General features: G+C 33.2%; 1 protein-coding gene across 1 annotated transcript in view; it reads right to left on the reverse strand.

The window, feature by feature from the left end:
• Ptprc (protein tyrosine phosphatase receptor type C) overlaps positions 1 to 17,718 on the reverse strand; it is a 120,962-nt gene extending 103,244 nt beyond the window's left edge. Inside the window, exons 1-2 of the mRNA XM_076872930.1 lie at positions 17,629 to 17,718; positions 17,432 to 17,547 (exon numbers count right to left, since the gene is read on the reverse strand). Coding sequence (XP_076729045.1) covers positions 17,432 to 17,504 — 73 coding nt within the window. The 5' untranslated portion in view covers positions 17,505 to 17,547; positions 17,629 to 17,718. The remainder of the gene's footprint in view (positions 1 to 17,431; positions 17,548 to 17,628) is intronic.
• Between the last annotated feature and the right edge of the window lie 3,408 nt (positions 17,719 to 21,126).

Below are 21,126 nucleotides of genomic sequence, written 5' to 3' on the forward strand. Positions count from 1 at the left end.
CCTGTCTCTAAATAAAATACAAAACAGGGCTGGGGATGTGGCTCAGTGTTAGAGTGCCCCTGAGATCAATCTCTGGTAACACCCCCTCCAAAAAAAAAAAAAGATTCTTAATTCTATCCTATGTTGGAGTTTCACTGTTCTCTAACCAAACACAGTACTACCATCTTAAGCAAAGTTGATTTTTTCCCCCTACTCTCATTTAATCTCCTAGTCTAAAGCCCTTTACTATTACTCCCCCATAGAAGTCTGCTTACTTTAACAATTTCTGGTCACAGGATGTGGCTGCCTCAGTTTTTATCTCCATCTGGCAGAACATAACCAAACTACCTACTTGAGCTCTCAGCTTCTACCTTGTAGCAACCAAACTTTCCTGTGTACCCTCTCCCTGACCCCACCTCCATGACATGCATTTCTTGTAAAAATGGAAGGTCAGTAAACTTCCTCAGAGGACTTGTAGCAATGCGTAACAAAGGAATTGATCCAGTGATGCGCAGTAGACACATGGTGTTAGCTCACTGATTTGGCATCAGTGGCCACACAAAAGTCTCTGATGTATCTTGATAGCTCCTATAGTGTCCACTGTCCCTGAATGAGTCCTTCAACCTCCACTGGCAGCTGTCTAGATCCAGTAGGGATGGGGTGGAGGAATGGGGTAAAAGAAAGAAAGAAAGGGAAGCAACAATACCTTTTAATTTAAAAACTAAATATAATAAATTCCTACTCTTTCCATATGCAAAGGATGACAAGACATCTGTCATTTTTTTTTTCACTCTGAAGCCTTTAATGTTCTGTCAGATCTTATCAGACACAACTGCCCTGCACAGCTGCCATGGGTAAAGGAACACCGTATAGTGAACATCCATGATTATAAGTGAGTTTCTATTTATCTTTGAAACGATGACCAAATTGCTGTGTCTTTAATAGGGACAGATAATTCTTACATTTAAAAAAATGCCAGTTACAGTGAATATATTTTATATATTTTTAAACCGTCTTAAACTTATAAAACATTTTGTATTTCACTGTCACTAAACATTTCTCACCTGCAAATATTTTTTAGCACTTATATTAACTGTATATAAATTATATGAAGTGCCCTTTGGTCATTGTGTACCGTAACCAACAAACTTCCTGGTGAATAACACTTAGGGGTTGATTTCTGAAGAAGTACCCAGTGGCTAACCACTTAGTCTAGAACCACACTGCTTTACCACTGGAACAGCCCAAAGAAATTACAACTCCTTTAGTAGTTCTCCGTGAAGGTGGTTTACTTAGGCAGTTTTGTTCTCAGGACATTTGGCAAAGCCTGGAGATATTTTGAGGTGTCACAGATGAGGGGAGGGTGCAGCAGGATACCACTGCATCTAGTGTGTGAATGTTCCTAAGTGTCCTGTGATGCACAGGACAGCCCCATTCTCCAGCCGAAATGCCGGTAGCTTCAAGATTGAGAAACTGGTCTAAGTCCTACATCTCATTGAAAAGGGAACTGAAGCTTGAAAAGGTCAAGTAACTTACTCAAAACTACCTATCAGAATTTAAATATGGTGAATAAATTGGTGGCAGATTTAAAATTCAAACTTATCATTTAATACCTAATTCAATATTTATTCCATTATTTCAGTCAATGTGTAAATATCTTATAATATGTCAGAAGAATTCTGTACTGTTTTCTCATTTTTATTATAATAAAGGACAGGTCATTAAACATCATTGAGTTTCAGTTTTCTCATTTGTAAACCAGACAGTTGAACTAGATAATTTCTAAAGTCTTTTTTTTTCTCTGAAATTGTACTGTTGTATAAACAACAATGCTGTATTCTTCAGTAGTTTCCAAATTTCCAAACTTTTTTCTGTTTAAACTTTTTCTTCAGGAGTCCTAGCCCAAGTAAAAGCAGGAAATATTGTGGTGAATTAAAAAAAAAAAAAAAACCTCACAACATTTTGGAGCAATACTTGACTCTCACTAAATAGTAAAGAATATGAAATTCAGGTGTTATTTTAACATGGACATGATGGGTGAACATTTATATTTTTCATTCTTTTCTATAAAAAATTTAAAATTCTATATTTTGTTGAAATATTATTGTTTTGCCTATATTAATGTGAATTTTGAGAAACTTTACATGATTTTCTCAAATTAGAGTGCATATTATTCTCTTATAATAAGAGGGCAAGGTTAAAAGAGATGAAGATCAATTGAAATGTATTTGAAAAGAGGCACCAAGAAACCGAAGTTGCTCATTATGTGCTATATTTTGTCAAATGAAGAGTTAGATAAGTTAATTGCTACAATTGTGAAATAGGGAAGTAGATATAAAGAGAGAATGCATAGCCATCTTCTCTTCACTCAAAACAAAACCAGCACTTGTAATCCGTGTACGTAAATTTTAGGTATATCAAATGATCCCTAATTTTAAATACCTTTCATTACAAAATTAGAGAATAAAATCTTAGCTACTGCTTTGTTGGTTCAATCTGCTAGCTACATTTATTTCAATTGGAGGAAAATAAACTATCTTTTATTAATTAAAAAAATTACACAAAAGAATTTTAATCTAAACCATGTGCCATCATTATTGTTAATCTTGGTACATTTTCACAACATTTTGATGGACCTTAAATCAATTAACACTATAAGGGAAAACATCTGTGGCCCTAATACATTTTAGGGTAGCTTTTAATATTGTTTTTATAAGGAATCTAAAATGAATTTAATTGAAAATGCCATAATTCATTGTGTGTTAAAACAGTAGATATTAAAATCAAGTCAATTTATTAACAAACATGAAGCATGTGTATCTGTAAGAGAGGATTATTAGAAAAGCCAGAGGAAGGAAATGTTTTGTTTCCCATCAAATCCAGATGTTTAGCCCATAAAATGGAGGGCTTGCTTAAAAGGTAGGTTATGGTACTGGAATCCTTAGGAAGTGAGACTTCTGAAAAAATTCATGGGCAAAATAGATTTTTAAAGGAGTTATCATGGACTTTTGTTTAAAAATAATTAAAGTGATGTTTTCAGTATTAAATATGAAATGGAATAAGGAATGAATTAAAAGGCACATGATTTTTTCCAAAACACATTTATGAAAATATTTTGTTCTGAAATATAAATATTACTTTTTAGCAAAAATAAAGACCCATGATAAGTGTTTCCTTTTAGGCTTTGATAAAATATAAACTGGAGCCAATATTATACAAAATCATTGCTTTAAAGTTGCACTGATTTTTCTTTTTTCTGTAAGTCAGTTGCTCTCTAGCATACGTATGTTTGAAAATAGACTAATTACAAAACAGGAGTCCACATTGATAATGGTCAGTCTATATTTCTATATTTTAATTTACAGAATAATATGTGAAAAAGTTTTTATTTTTAAATAAAATTTCAATTTTCACTCCAATTCTTAAAGTAAAAAACCATGAGAAGCTAATTATAATAGCAATAACAGAATTTCTGCACTCCTTTATAGTTTTCCAAATGTTTAAATAATGTAACTATTCCTCATATTATCCCATATCATTACATTTTAAAAAATGCTTTCACATTCATTTTCTATAACGACCCTATACTAAGAAGCATAAACATCAAATTTTAGTTTAGGAAAATATATTCTATTGCATATAGCAAGAAAAATCATTTGGAATTCTTTTTTCTCTTCTTGGAAATTGACTAAGTTAGACGGGAAAACATGTTTAGTAAAATTGACATTAATAGAAAATAGCTTTAGTTTTACAGTGCTCCTGCAAAACAGAATGTGACAAAACTGGCACAAATTGCACATTTGACATCTAAAGGTATTTTTATTATTCTTATTTCTCTGCCTTTGAAGTACTTCTTATATTGTATCTGACTTGTTCCAATTCCAGAATTTTGAGGTTCCACTCGCCTTTGATCTCTTCCCTAGTCATTCCCAATACTTCTTTCATCCAAGACTTTCTAGCTGCCCTGAACATAACACCACTGTCTATTAGTAGAAAAGGGAAAATCTATTTCAAAGGCTTTGGTGATTTTCTCTTGTAGGTCACCCTGAAAGTATCTTTTTATCTTCCCCAGTGTGAGAACCTTCACCTTCTTGAATCTCTGGTGGACTCCTGGGTTCCATCTGTTTTAAAGTTGCCATTCAGCAAAGAGCCATCACAGCTGTTTATATTTACATGAGGATCATTCCCCTTATATTTCAATGGGATGTTATTTCCTTCTTTTAAACATTTATCCTTGAAACAATGGGCCCAAAATAAAAAATAAAAATACACACTGATATTTGTCCACATAATTGAGCTAACACATCTGAAAACTGATTATTTAGACTTACTAAGCTTTTATCTCATTGCTATATACAAACACAAGGTTTTTCTGCATTATAGCTAATTATACTTTCAGATTCACAGTAGACAGTGCCTACATGCATGATTTCTATTTCTCACACACTAATACAGTATTTTCATTAACCTGTCATGTTTTCTCTCAATCTCTCCCTTTCCCCACACTCTCAATTTATTCTTTAAAATGTGGAGTAAGCAGTGGTGCTTAAATTGCTCCTTTATATTCATCTGAAAATTAAGTAGGGGCAGGAGGAGAAAACAATAAGACTTTCTCCTGTGCAGACTGAGCCTTTCAATATGATTTCACTATTGAGATCACAGTAAACCACCAAACCATCTCGGCCCCATTTTCAATGTAAGCAAAACTACCATAATGCAAAACAAATACCAATAATATCTAGATCACTTGTTCTTTGAGTTTAAATATAATAGTTTCCCCTATTAAAACTAATATCCAAGGGGCTGGGGATGTAACTCAGTGGCAGGGCACTTGCCTAGTATGCATAGAGCCCTGGGTTTTATCCTCAGCAATGGAAGGAAACAGAAGTAATTAGAAGAAAAACTTGAAAAAGGATGAAATAAAATAAAACTAATAGGAAAAGTCTACCCATATATTCATTTAGTAATCCCAAGAATTCAGGATTATTTTAGAAATAATTCTGAGGCTAAAGAGCACAGTGTCTCTCAAGCATCAGGCCCTCGGGGGCACTCAGTGTTACTCCCCTTTCTGATTTGTTCTTCCTCAATTCTAGTATTTAATATTAGAACAAAGAAAATCAAATATTACTATTTCCTCTTACAATATGATAGCCAGTAAGTTTTACTAATATCTGGAAACAAAGGTAGCTATAACTAGAAATTATAACAATTTGCAAACCTAAGCTAAACATGATAACATCTGTAAACTATTGAAAATAGTTCCTGGCACAAGGTAGGCATTACTTCTTTTTTTTTTTTTTAGGTACCAGGGATTGAACCCAGGGGCACTTAACCACTGAGCAACATCCCCAGCCTTTTTTTTTTTTTTTTTTTTGAGACAAGTTCTTACTAAATTGCTTAGGACCTTGCTAAATTGTGAGGCTGGCCTTGAACTCTCTAATATGTCTGCCCCAGCCTCCCCAGCTGCTGGGATTACAGGTGTGCCCCACCATGCCCAGCCCTCAACTATTTTTTATGTTAGTTTAGTAGTTAGTACAGACTACTAGTTAGTATTAAAACAAGTTGCTCTGAAATACAAATCTCTTTTAAGTAAACCTGCCAAACTGATATCAAAAGACTTATTTCCATTTGTATGCTTTCTACTTATCAAGTAGATTAGTTTCTACCTAATACCTGCTAAATCGATAACCAGTTATTTTTCAAACTTCTTTAAGAAATGGGAGATTTAAAATTTGATTTATAAATAAGCCTTTTATATAACCAATGAACTCACACAGAAAGACTCCAACTTCTCCAAGCACTGGCTTAAGTAGTATTTTTTAACTATTTTTATCAATATACATCAACAATATACATCAACTATTTTAACAAAATACAAGCCACTAAGCAACTCAACAGAGCATTATATTTTCAAGAAACTTTTCAGCTAAACTGAAACAGCTAATTCATTAGCCTCTCAATGTACTTTGCAGTTTTTATTAAAATGAATTAGGTAAAGCAACAGCTTTCTTCTTTTTTAGCAACTATTCTTTGCAAGTGGTGGTATATTAGATAAAGATATTAATTCTTCTAAATATTATGAAAAATTTCTTCATAATTATTTTTCCAACAATGTTAAAGTAAATAGGGATTCACTGTTCACCATTCAGACAAGACACTTATTTGGATATTTATGTGAAATTTTCCTGACTTTTCAGTATATATCACTAAGAGTGCTGGGCCCTCTACACTCATGGACTCTTCTTTTAACATTCAAAGCAAAATGTATTTCATTTTTCCCCACTGGCTAGCCTGTCGTATTTTGTCCTCCTGTTTCTTCTTCTCAATCCTTCCAATTATGGAGTGCTCCAGAGGATTCAGAAGTACGCCCTCTGCTCTTATCTATCAAAATATTTCTTCACATGGTCTCATTCAGTCCTTTAGCTTCAAAATTCCATCTGTACACAATGACTGGCAAATTTACCCAGTTCAGTAACTCATGGGGGAAAAGAAACCATTTTCTATAATGTCTTTGTCCTTTCATGCAGCTATTTTCTTCATTCTAAGTTAATCTGTCCTTTTTTTTCCACCTCCACTGCCAACATTTAGTCCAGTAGTCAAGATCACCATCCCCTATCTCCCTCTTCCTGATTCAATTGGCTCCAGCAGTTGATTTACACTCAATATATTCTCTTTATAGCAGCCAGAGTTGTGTCTTTATCATGAAAATATGATTAGGTCATTCTCACAAGTTCAAAATGGCTTCATCTCATACCTAGGATGAAATCCAGATTCTTTGTGTTTTCAACAAGGAGCTATAGATCTGCTTCCTATTTGTCGTTCTAGGCTCAATATTCAACGTTAAGTCTTTCCTCACCATGCCACAGGCAGCTGACTTTTCTGTGCCTAGAACTTGCCAATTTTCTGCTTTGGCCACATGGCCTTGGCACCTGGCATTTCCACTCACATAGATCTCCATGTTCTTGTCTAACCAACACCCGACTCAATGGCACGTCTTCAAAGAAATCTTTGATCAGTCTGTTTAAAGAAGCATTCACCCATGACTCTGGCCTATCACTATCATATCAGACTGCTTAATTTTCTTTACACCACTCAATTGAAATTTTCTCAATTATCTATTTCATTTCCTGTTTGTTATCCCCCCCCCCCCCCGCCACCCATCCTTGCTAGGATGTAAGTTCCATGTGGGTATCTTCTCCGTTTTATTTGTGACTGTGTCAGCATTGAGAACAGTTTCTGTTACATAGTAGGAACTCTGTAAACAACTGTAGAATCAGTAAACAAATCATCTCAATTACTATCCCATTATTATTCCCATTTTATATCTGACGAAACTGAGGCTTCAAGGGTGAATTTTTGCAATCTTTCATGATTAGCAGGTTCAGACTGGAATCTAGACAAAATTTCAAACGTTGACTTCTGAAGCTTTTTAGAAGTAGAGCTTGACTGAGTCCAAAGTCTGCCTCATCATCTAATTTGTTTTCATCAGCTTCCTGACCCTTTTCTTTTCCTTATCTACATCCCTGGTATCACTTCCTATCAGAGACAAACTCTGAACTGATAATTTGTGCTTCACTGCTTTCCTTAGCTATTATACATTTTGATCATGTCTAAAGTATCAATAAGTAGATTCACAGTGTAAAAATATGTATGGATGATTGAAAAGTAGAAATACTTGGGGTTGATTAGGTCTGATTTTAGAAACAAAAAGATGTATTTGGAAAACTAAGTCTAGGAAGTCAAAGTAAATTATTTGCCCTAAATTATCTGATTAGCAGATCATATTTATCATCTTGACCAATTAACAAACATATATTTTCTTTTTGGTCCCTAGAGTTACTAAGTCAAACTTGTCTCTGTAATAGGAAACTATAAGAAAGCTCTACCTGATTCATTTAATGAATCTTTTGGATGACTCTGAAAAGATTTTTTGGTGTCACACTTCCTGGAATAAGATGAGAACTTCATGTGTTTTCCATGATCAAAGTGTTTAACAAAGGTCAAGTTACTTCCCTTGTACTTCAAAACAAAAATTTAGATACATTGGTGAATTATTCAATGGCTTTCACTTTATGTAATATCAAAAAACAATTAATAAAGGGAAAATCCATTCTTTCCATGGTATCACTCACCTCAAGGCAAACTCAGTCCTATACTTCATTATCCCCCTTTTCAAGATAATAGTTAACATATTATTTTTGCATTATTTGTGTGGCATCAGCAATCATGGAAAGATAATTAAAAAGCAAAGATATCTTTTCATTTCTTCCAAGAGATATAATCTCAAATGAATTTTTCTTGCCAAAAATATGGACGAGGCTCTGTGTACAAAGATTCAAGTAGTTAAATCCAGTGGATGGGACTTAAATGCATATTTCACACAAATGAACAACTGCCCTCCAGTCCTCCTGCATTTTACCCACTGACATAGTCATGTCTGCAATTACTTTATTATCAAGCTAAACACACAACATTGATTAACTCACTGGAAAAAAGCAAGGCCTAGTATGAGATAGACCTAGGTTAAAAATTCCATCTCCCATTCCACCCAGCCCTAGTTTGTTTATGAACTGGTGACTTCGGAAATTTACTCTGAAAGAACATCAAAAAGCTAAGGATGTGTTGGTTTAGTGTATATGGATGTATGTTTCTACCTTTTCTCTCCATATACATATTTTATTTCCACTATAAATCACAAAACTAATGAAAGGAATTAGGTCCACTTTCTAGTCCCTTATTGCATCCACCTTTTGTAAAAAAATAAATATTGAATAATAATCTACACAACTCAGTGGCAACTGCAGAACTCTAATTGAAGAGTTTGCAGAGAAAATCTAGTCAGATCAGGGACCTGGAGGTAGTCTTACTAATTACACAAAGATTTTAAGAGAGTGATTTTTAGTTATAATTTATAAAGGACTACCAACACCAATAATCATATGTAGCAAAGAACATTATTACTACTGTGACAAGCAAGCTTTGGGGTGCTGATGGAGACCTTGGAAGTCAAAACTTCATTTCTAAGCAGCCACTGCCATAAATAGATTGCAGACTACATGAGAATGGGCACAGGAAGTGGTATTCCCAACAAGCAGCACAGAGAAAACATGCATCAAATAGTTGTTCCTCAGAAAAATTAATGAACTAATGAATAAATGAATAGATTTAGTTGTCCTGGTCAAATGAGATATTAAGAAAGTTTTTAGGTCTTGAGTACTGGTAGTCTGTGAGATTTTCACTTGCCAATTTATTTATTTATGTATTTCTTCAATTGTCTAGAATAATCATGATTTTCCTAGAAAAAATTGGATATGCAATTTTATACATAGCATGTGATCAAAAGAAAAGAGGGAAAAAACAAATGACAGCAAAAACTTTATGCAATTTCTTCCATCTTTTATTCCTAAAATTTTGCAAATTTTCTACCATATAGAAAAATTCACCTGGAATAATTCACTTAAATAATGACAACAACAAATGGACAGAATTAAGATCATTCATATGAATCATTAAGTGCTTCCTACATACAGAGATGGGTTGATCACACTCACAGACCATTTGTGCATTCAGAAAAAAAAAAGTGTCAGGAACCTGCAGACACTTGTAAATAAGCAGAAACCCAGTGACAAACTACATGAGTTCACCAGTCATTGTGAGAGCCAAGTAAAGAACACTCCAAGAGGGGCTGGGGGTGTGGCTCAGTGTTAGAGTGCTTGCCTTAGCATGTGTGAGGCACTGGGTTCAATTCTTAGCATCACATATAAATAAATAAAGTCCATCAACAAATATATATATATATATAAACATTCCAAGAGGAATGTTATTCACAGACCATCACAGCAGCAGGACAGCTACCCAGGGTAAGGGATGTAGTGTGACTGTTGATAGTGTGGCTGCCCCAGAAGGCAGGCATGATTTTCTAGCTAAATTTTGAAGTGGAATTATAATTTACTCAATTGGAGGGAAAAAAAGATATCCAAGGAATTAAAAGTAGCATAGCCAATGGTTTGAAGACAGAAAACTATTGTATTTTTGGGAAAATGAAAGTTACAACAATAGTCTATAGCATATGTCACAAAGCAGCTACAGAAAAAGCTGTAGAAATCTAGAGGGATTCAAATATCAAATAGAACTGCAAGTACAATGCTAATTGTTTTTGTCTTTACTGGTACACGAAGATAGGATGATGTGATACTTTCCTACCCACCATTTTACACTAAGGACATTTAAATTTACCATGTTAATTTTTTTTAACTTTTTGCTCCATGAATAAGAAGTTAGTACCAAGTTAGTAAACTAATCAGAATGTACTACAAATGAGTGAGAATTAAACATAATTCTATACAGCAGTTCCAGAGATGTTTCTAAACTTTCCAATGGCTACCTATGGAATAATCAAAATTATTAAAATCTCAACATCAATCCAATTGAAAGTATTCTCAATCTCAATATAAATGCTACTGATGGAAATATCAACATAACCTAAATTGGAGAATGGTTAATGCTTCCCAATGTAAGTTTGAGAAAAATGAAAAATTAGATTTTGTTTTAGGTAACAATGAATTGCAAAAATTAAAAAAAAATAAATATCAGTTGCTAAAGCAGCACACAGGAAATCTTTCTATCTAAATAAAGGAACTAAACCATTTTTAAAAATTTTAGAGATTTATTATTTGACAAGTAAAATTATAATTAGAAATCTAATGACAATAAGGTAAAATACTGTAAGTATAATTTGATGTGGATAAAACTGATTCATGAATTTAATAGTACATGTAATTGAAAAAAAACTTAAATGAAAGTGATACTATTGAATAGAGTAAAGCAAACATGAAAATTTAAAAAGTGGAAATAATTTACTTGAGCTACATAGAAATAATTAATTTGGTTTAATGGAGGTCTCTTTTTCTGAAACTCAAGAAAAATTCGTATTGGTATATTCTAATGAAGTATTTATTTTCATTTAAAAGTTGGGGAGCATGGGAGGAATAGATGAATTCTGGGGGGCGGGAAGGGGAGGGGGTTGGCAAGGATGGTGGAAATTGATGGACATCATTATCCAAAGTACCTGTATGAAGACACGAATTGGTGTCAACATACTTTATATATAACCAGAGATTTGAAAAATTGTGCTGTATATGTGTAATAAGAATTTTAATGCATTCCACTGTCATTTATTTTTAAAAAAAAATCAATAAAAATAAATAAATAAAAGTTGAGTCAAACATCCCTGGTGTCAAAATCATGGGATCATAACATTCTCTACCCAATTAGGGAGTAACTAAAAAAAGGATGCACAAATATAACATTTTTATCCTTTTACAGGATTATTCTGTACTTGCAAGGATGGGCCCAGTAAGAACTGAAGGAAAAAATATTTTCAGGCTATGGTTATAATAGGAAATGGTAAAGAATTCCTAGTGAAGAATGTAGAAGGCATGGAGTTTATAGAACCTTTAGAATATAGAATCTAGAGTAGCCTGAAAAATCTCTGAAAAGGGGGATGCAAAGGTAAAAGAAATCAAAGTCTATGAAGATTTATTCCTGTACCCCTCAACTTTAAACTGACCCTTTTTGTCCTCTTAGTGCTTCAAATTAAATGATAATTGTAATCACACTTCAGTGTTCAATAGCTATGTGCCATGATTTCATGGGATTACATGAATGAATGTATCACCTTACAGGGAGTAGCTCATAGTTTTCAAAGTGTTTTCACAAATATTATTACTGTGAATGCTTACAACAACTTAAGGATAAGGAAACTATTTCAAAGAGGGAAAATGATTTGGATCAAAATTATATAATTCTTAGAGTTAAATTTCTAAAATATTTCTTACTTCAAAGCCATGGTATTGCCCAACATGGAATGATTCCTGCCTTGTTTCCTATTATGCTGAATATTTTTCCTTTCTTTGTAAACAAATTACTAGTTTTTATTTAAGTGGGGATTTATAAAATAGAGTGACCACCCTATACTGTCATATCATTTTTATATCATCTCTTAACATCACTGTTATTTATATAGGTTTCTCTAAACTATTTTCTGGAATATTGGGACAAACATTTCCAAGTTAAAATGTAGAGAATTTCTTTTTGTCTATCAGTGGTTTTTATTAAAGTTTCACTTTGCCACTGTCTATGGGTGTGATGCTAGGGTGACCCTCAGCTCTTGACTCCAGCCAATGATAACAGATCACTATTTCGAGGGCTGATCTTTTCCTTCCTGTTGCTAAAATTTTAATGAAAAGTAATTTTTTAAAAATATATGAGTGGTGGTCATTTTCCCTTGAATATCATTGCATTGTAATTATAATATAATCATAAATCAATATAAATAAATTATATTGCATTTTCAGTGAAGCAGTTTTTTTCACTTCAAATACTTGTCTCATTTTTAACAGGAAATGAATGTCTTAAACATGTATAGATAAGCACCATAGAAATATGTTAACTTTTATTTGAACTTGGGTCTGTAGTAAGGACTCCAAAAAAACTTTAAAAACTTCGTTGATTATCTTTGTAGAAGTGAATCCATTGAAGGTACTGTGAATGGACACAGTAGATGCCTGTTTATTTTGCTAACCTTGACTTTGTGAATTTTTGCTTGTCCTAGAAGAAAGAGTAGAAAAGTTTTGGTATCTTCCTTTATTCTCTCTTGATTGTTTTGTGATTCCCAAACATATAATTTTCTGCATACAACTGTCATTCCTAGGCTTTTTGACAGACAGAATTTGAAATAATACATTGACATATGTAAACTGGAATGTAGATTAAAGTTTTTAGATAATTATTAGATATTTTCTAATCTAAATGTTTGTTAGGGCTGTGTATGCAAAATCCAGTGATTACTATAATTGCTTCTTTATCTTTCATATATGTGTGTATATATATATGTAGAAGTAGACATCATATATGACTATATCTTATATTACTAAATAAATAACCTTCTGTATTTCATTTTTTCCCTTTCTCATTGTCCAGACTGCTCTCTTTCCATATGTAAAAGTCATATATATCACTAATCCTCTGGTAATAGCAACTGCTGTGAGACAAGGCATCTAGTACTGACAAAGATATTTACTCTAAACTGAGTTTAAACAGAAGTTAAATTTTGATTCAATTTTTTCCTGCATAAATAATCTCATAATGTTATGAAGACTGTCTAGGGTAATGAAAAATTTCTCTGTACCCCATTGAGTTAATACATTCTGTTCTGAACATGCGCCTTTGTCTTCATTAACACTTTGTGCTCACCAACAAAAAATGCAGCATCCTCACTATAAATCTCAGGATTTTACCTCAGACTGAAGTTCACTATCTTACTGTCTAGTCCTCAAACTCTCCATGTTCACACATCTTCATCTGTCCTTGCAAACAGTCCCAGTGAACTAGTATCAGTGTCCCACCAACATGTGCAAGGACTGGCCTTGACTGTACTGTCCTGTCACATGAGCTCACGTGAGCGCTTCTGTCTCCACTCCCTCCTTTTCTTCTTATGGGAACCTACATTTGAATAATGATGCTGACCTACCCTATGACATTAGCAAAAATGTCCAAAGAGCAATGGAAGAAAATTTAGGAACATTCCAAACTATGGATTTTAAAGAAGCCAGGGAGACCTCTCCAGACAAGAAGTGAGACAAGTAGATGAAACAAGGAAATATCAAAAAAAAAAAAAAAAAAAAAGGCAAAAGCCACCCTTCTACTTGATTCTTCAATTTTTTTTTTTCTGCTCACATTCTCTTTCAACCACCCTCTCTGAGATTTGTCTTCCTCTTCTTCTTGACTATAATCTATAAATTTATTAAGAAAATTCACTATTTACCCAGTATCTGGTGAGAAATCAGGTATAGAATATATGAAGAAGCTTAAGATATCGTTTCTGCATTTACATAGGTTATAATGGAATGAATCCACAAAGGGACATATCAACACCATCCTCACAACCGTTAAAACAGTACTTGAAAAATGCCAAGGAAAGGTAGTAAAAGGACCCACTTTCGGTGGAGATATTTCTTGGCAAGAGTGACAAAAGAGAATGTCAGAGAGGAGATGGGACTTGCACAGGGCGAAAGAGGCCTTGAGTGTGGAAGAACTGCTTATTCTCTTTCAGTCCTTAGAAAGGGAAGAAAAGATCACCACCAGCTCCATGCCCAACTCTCAGCTTAATGGCACACCCAGTTGCTCTGCCTACAAGATTAGAAACTACACCATGAGAAAATATCTGAATTCCCACCTTCTATTGTATTTTTAAGCTAAACAATGTACAGAAAAAGGATGAAACTGATTAGGGAACTATTATTTAAAGAAAACAGAGGGATTAGGAAATTTTTACAGTATTACAGGTGAAAACTAATATAGCCATGGATTATGGTGATGGCAATGGAGAATTAGAATGAAGAAAAGATTTTAGAGATTACTCAAAAGCAAATTTTCAGGAGTGGAGAAGCATGTTAAATATTTGTATTTAGAAAAGGAGGTAGGTTTCATATTTCTACAGGAGTAATCCAGACATGGAGAAATAGGAGCACAATACATAGTAGATAATAGTAAACAACCCAGACTGTAGAAAGTAAGAATAATAATTGGCCAAGTTTATAGCATCCCAAAATTTAAAAGGCAGATAAATATGGAGAAACAGTAGTTAGACTGAAGCCAGATACCAAATAGCACATATAACTCACATATATGAATATAGAACATAATTCACACAGGATATATTCGTATCTTTATGTAGATATGTATATGAATAATGTAGCAATATTTGTATTTTTACACTACTTATTTGTCACTGATGAAAAGATATAAGAAGAATAGGGAAATAACCTTGCTTAAGCTAACTACTCTGTTTCTGTGTTTAGTTATGTAGAGAAAGAGAGTGAAAGGAGATACAGACCTCCAATCCCACTTTATCTTCCCTAAACAAAAATCTAGCAATGATAAGAAAAGTTTTTAGAAGGGAAATATTTTTAAAAGATCACCTAAGCAATCTTATACACACCCCAGATTCTCTTAAGCTGCATTTAACACTTAATAGGATTGCTTATCAAATTCAATTAATAATTTGCATTGAATGTCTGTGATGTGCAAGATATAGGATGTGTTTGTGACATGAGATTTTTTTTTTAACGTAGATGGAAAATGAAGAAATGAGACAACTGTTATGACTCATAACAAAACCTATAGAACATTTCACAAGGCATAATTCAAAGTACTCTTAACTGTTCTGTTCTGCCATGGAGAGGTGGAATTGCCTGGCATTATGACTTCATTATGGCCAGAGAACAGTCACCTCTACCTGTGCTGTCAAAATCATCATTCTTCCCTAGAATTATTTAGAAATTTTAAACAAGGATTTATTTATTGTCATGGCCTAGAGGTACAATGCAAGGAGAGTCAAAACTTTTGTGTAAGACTGATTCCAGCATTGTTCTTGCCTTGGCGAATCTTAACTTTGACCTTGTCCACATGTGCATTTTAGATATTAAATAAAGCATCTGAATTGTGTGCATATTTATTCATTGATGTCTCATCTACATTTGACTATTTCTTTATACCTTTAGAACAAAAAGTATAAATTTTGCTGTCCAATGTTTATTATTTCCTGTATACACTAAACCAATTATAACACATTTAAATAAAACAGAATTGTAGCTAATAAATTAAAATACAAAATTTAAACAACAACCTGCCAAATTATACATTGAGTCACAAAATATCTCTTGGAACTTAAAAGTATGCTAAACAAATTTGTAGACACAGGATTATGTTAATACATGTTTTCCCCAAATATTTATATACTCAATAAGACTCCCAATACTTTTTAGAAAAAAATGGTTGTTTTCAATATTAATGTGACAATTAAAGGTTAACTTGAATTTTTAAAATAGAACAATGTATATCTATCCATTTATAGTATAAATTATTTAGAAAAGTTGATTTAAAGGTTTCCAGATTCTATTATACTTTTATTTTGATCATGAATTCAAAGATTTTCCTTATGATGAAAAACATTTTTAACAAACTGATTTGAATTCTTATGGTGAATTGATCTATGACCTACAAAATATTTCCATATTCCCTTATATTCATTTATAAATGCTTTATAACATTTTCTGAGAGGGAATTTTTAGTGAAAATGTCCTCTAATTTATGAAAATACACATATATCATCTTATGAAATTACTGCTTTTTATATTTTGCTTTTGATTATAATAAAGAGACTTCACAGGGGTGGCAGTTTGGCAAGCATGTTTCATACTCCGAGAAATGCTGTACCTACAAAGATTTTTTTTTTAATCCAGCTTTACAATGAAAAAAAACTTAAAGTACAGTGTTTTTCTTTCCACTGTCATTAGTTACTTAAAATATGAACTGATAATGTAACCCGATCAGGCTGCCCTGACTTTCAGGGGGAAGGAGAAAGGGGAAAAGCTCACAAAACAAGATTTTTTGAACATTTTTTTCATTTAAAAAAATGGTTGGAATTTCTACAAAGATGCCATTTTCAATGATGTTTTAATAATAACTTCCTACATCATAAGGAGAAATATTAAATATCTATTAGTTACATTTAATAATGAACCAAAATGTATTCATGACCCAAACTAAAAATCTTCCAGAAACACCCACTGGGTAGATCATAACTGTACAAAGATCTCAAGCTTAAATAGGGACCAAAGGCCCAATCCATTGAATTTTTCTGTAAGGCATAGCATTTGCATGATTCTTAAAAATTTAAATACCTCTACCTCCTCAAGGCTAGGATGCCCAGGAAGGGCGGTGGCCCTATAAGAATGTCCAAAGCAAAAAATCATTAAAATTATTAGCAAGGAACTAAAGTTTGACTTAAAATGCATCCTGTGGTAAGAAGATGCTGAAAGTCAATGTTTCATTAAATACATAAGGGTATTTTTGAACAATCATGTACCTACGTATTCAATAAAATATTTCAGACGTTTCAATAGTAATAAAATTTGAGGAAGCAAACTCCTGATCCGAAAATAGGGAGTGGCTTTCATGCAACCAAAGCCATTTTAGGATTTTTAAAAACAGTTCAATTTTTGCTAAAAACAAAACCCATTTATTTTGTCATTAAACAATTCCTCAGACTTTCACCAACACGTGTTCACATCACCGTGTGAGGGGTAAGTAGCAGGGTTGCTTTCACAATACCTTAATAGTTTGTAACTAAAGAGATGCTATTTTTTTTTGTTTGTTTAAGTTGTGATTCCCCCACACCAAATACATATACATTTTTAAACAGAAACAATATATTCTGTCACAAAACAAGCCGTGTCTCCTGGAGCCACAACAATCTTGACCATTTTACAGCAGACCTATCACGTCCAGTCCCCAAAACACAATTTATTTTTAATATCTATTTCAAATCAATGTTTCTCCAAAAGAAAAGAAAAACCAATTAAGGAAATATGAATATTCTTGTACCTACCTGTAACAAACACTTGTGTGTCCAGAAAGGCAAAGCCAAATGCCAAAAGTTTAAGCCACATATACATGGTCATATCTGCAAATCAGCCGTGTCCCTAAGAAACAGCATGCGTCCCCCTGAAAAGCAAAGTAATGGTTATCTCTCTAAAAGATTTTCTCTGTAAACCCGAATCAAAAATAAAAGAAATGGATGCATACGCTTCACTGCTGTTTTATCAGACGGGGAGCAATTTCCTCCTCTGCTACCCTAAGAGCAAACCACTTGCCAGCTACATGGAGCTAGCAACTAGAGGGTGGTGATGTCAGATTCGGTTTTACTTACTTCTCCAAAAATACTGTAAAGGGACCTCTTTGCAGGAAGTTAAAAAAAAATCTTTCAAAGTAAATGCAATGGCATTTTACTTCCTTTAAGTAGATATACTAAGCTAGTAGGCCTTTTAAAAGATTATTCCCCTGCAAGAAAAATCTTCAACTATTCATACAGCAATTCTTTAGAATATCTATTATAGCTTTCAACAATAGAAATCCTGTCAAAACAATAAATAATTTTTCTAACTAGGAGATGATAAAATTAAACTCAGCCTGTGTCTAACAGAGTGGGAGTTGGTAAAATGATACAGTATCTGAAGTGAAGAAAAAGCATTGATTTATTTAGATGACCAAGTGAAGGAATGAACTACCTATCTGGTTATTTTTGGCAACCAGTATCATTCACTATGTGGGCATTCAAGCTCCAGAAACATGACAGTTTTAGCATAGAACCCATTTCCTATGCAAAAGTACCTTCAGGGGGCTTAACAGTTTCCCCAAAAATCTTTATGAGATATGCTTGTGAGGCTAGGAATGGAATAAGAATGTCATTTCTATCACAGCATGTCCTGCTTCAAAACATTAATACATCATTGACCTAGGATATTTGTCATGTTACTGATGAGGGGGAAAAAATACCAAGTGTCTTTTACAAAAGTTAGACTTTTTCAACTTTTTTGATAGGACAAGAAATGAATAAAAATGCCTTTCATTTTCAGATGGTATTCTTAGTAAGTCCATGAATAAGATGTTTACTGGCAAAATGCTGTTATGAACCCAGCAATACAAATGAATTAATTGTTATAATTATCACAATATATGCATTTAAAAATAAAAGTACACACATGTACAACTGATTCTTGGAACTATAGGTAAATACTTGGAGGACTTATAGGCAGACAACCTATGCATTAATTCTACAATCCCCAGTTAAGAATTATTATAGGCTTTTTGTATTTATGTAAATAAACATTTTGATATTTATAGACTTACACTCTTACTTTGGCTGCTAGGAACTACAGAGACAAATTTGCTTCCAATTGGTGCAAATGGAAATAATCTCATAGCTTAAACTCTCAGTAACAACATTTTCACAGTAGTATGTAATTATGATTACATTTTATTTTGATTATTATTATCTGTGTTGCCTTATGAGATTGTGCATGAACTGTGCTTAACACTTTCCATACATTACCTAATTCTTATTCTACTCTTGATCTAGATAATATTACTAATCTCCATCTTATCTATGTTGTTCTGAGAGAGTTTACGTGATTTGTCTAAGACCTCATAGAAAAAAAAATAGATCTAAGTTATGATTGGAACCCAAGTCCCTAAATTTTATCTTCTCCTTACTTACCATCCTGCTTCATCTTCTCACTTCTTTCCTCAGTTTGTCTGTACTATGTATTTTTATACTTTTTGTCTCTAAGAGAAAGATTACTAAGTCTGTAAAAATTATGATGTTATCCATTTAGTCCTGTGGATTAAACCCAAGGGTACTCTACCACTGATCCATACCTGAATTCTTTTCGTTTTATTTTGAGTCAGGGTCTTGCTAATCTGCTGAGGCTGGCCTTGAATGTGCCATTATCCTGCCTTAGCCTCCAGAGTTGTTGGTATTATAAGCATGCACTATCACACCTGGCTGCGTACATATTTTTAAATAAGATAGTTGTGAAATCACTAATTTTCATATGAGTACACCTAATGGAAAGTAGGCATCACAGACCACAAATTTGTGTGCTTAGCTCTGAACTCTATTTCTTAAAACACATTTATAATAGAAAACTCTTTGGAAATCAGCTTAATCTATTTTTAAGTAAATACTTGTATTCTGTTAACTTGCTATTATGGTAGAAAATTTGACAAAACTAGAGGTCAGGAGGAAAGGATTTGACATATGATCTTTATATGATCTTTTAAAAGTGTAAAAAATATACCCCCTTTATATATATATATATATATATATATATATATATATATATATATGTGTGTGTGTGTGTGTATATATATATATATATATACATATATATACTTTTAAAATTTTTTTATTCTAATTTGTTACATATGACATCATAATGTATTACAATTCATATTAAACATATAGAGCACAATTTTTCAAATCTCTGGTTGTATACAAGGTATTTTCACATCATTTGCATCTTCATACATGTACTTAGGGTTATGATGTCCATCTCATTCCACCATCTTTTCCCACCCTTGCCCATTCCATTCCCCTCCCTCCCCTTTGCCTTACTAGAGTTCATTTAATTTTCCCATGCTCCCCTTCCCAACCCCACTATGAATCAGCCTCCTTATATCAGAGAAAAAATCCAGCATTTGGTCTTTGGGGATTGAATAACTTCATTTAGCATTATATACTCTAACTCCATCCATTTACCTGCAAATACCATGATTTTATTCTCTTGCTAAGTAATATTCCATTGTGTATATATACCACATTTTCTTTATCCATTCATCTACCTACGGGCATCTAGGTTGGTTCCACAATTTAGCTATTGTGAATTGTGCTGCTATAAGCATTGATGTGGCTGTGTCCCTGTAGTATACTCTTTTTAAGTCCTTTGAGTATGGACTAAGGAGTGGGATAGCAGGGTTAAATGGTGATTCCATTCCCAGTTTTCCAAGGAATCTTCATACTATTTTCCATATTGGCTGCACCAGTTTGCAGTCCCAGCAGCAAAGTACGGAGTGTGCCTTTTTCCCCACATCCCACCAGCAATTATTGTTGTTTGTATTCTTAATAGCTGCCATTCTGACTGGAATGAAATGAAATCTTATAGTAGCTTTGATTTGCATTTCTCTAGTAGCTAGAGATGTTGAACAGTTTTTCATACATTTGTTGATTGATTGTATATCATCTTCTGAGAAGTATCTGTTCATTTCTTTGGCCCATTTATTAATTGGGTTATTTGGGGGGTTTTTGGTGTTTAGTTTTTTGAGTTTTTTATAGACCCTAGAGATTAGTGTTCTAACTGACGTGAGCAGGTAAAAATTTGCTCCCAAGATGTAGGCTCTCTATTCACTTCACTGGTTGTTTCTTTTGCTGATAAGAAGCTTTCTAGTTTGAATCCATCCCATTTATTCTTGATTTTAATTCTTGAGCTATAGAATCAACCTAACAAAAGAGGTGAAAAAACTCTACAACAAAAAATACAGATGCTAAAGAAAGAAATTAAAGAAGACCTTAGAAGATAGAAAGATCTTTCTTGTTCTTGGATAGGCAGAATTAATATTGTCAAAATGACTATACAACCAAAAGCATTGTACAAATTTAATGAAATTTTAAGCAAAATTCCAATGATATTCCTCCCAGAAATAGAAAAAGTAGTCATGAAATTCTTCTGGAAAAAAAAGAGGCCC

Source organism: Callospermophilus lateralis, chromosome 13, assembly GCF_048772815.1.
Source record: "Callospermophilus lateralis isolate mCalLat2 chromosome 13, mCalLat2.hap1, whole genome shotgun sequence".
Lineage (NCBI taxonomy): Eukaryota > Metazoa > Chordata > Mammalia > Rodentia > Sciuridae > Callospermophilus > Callospermophilus lateralis.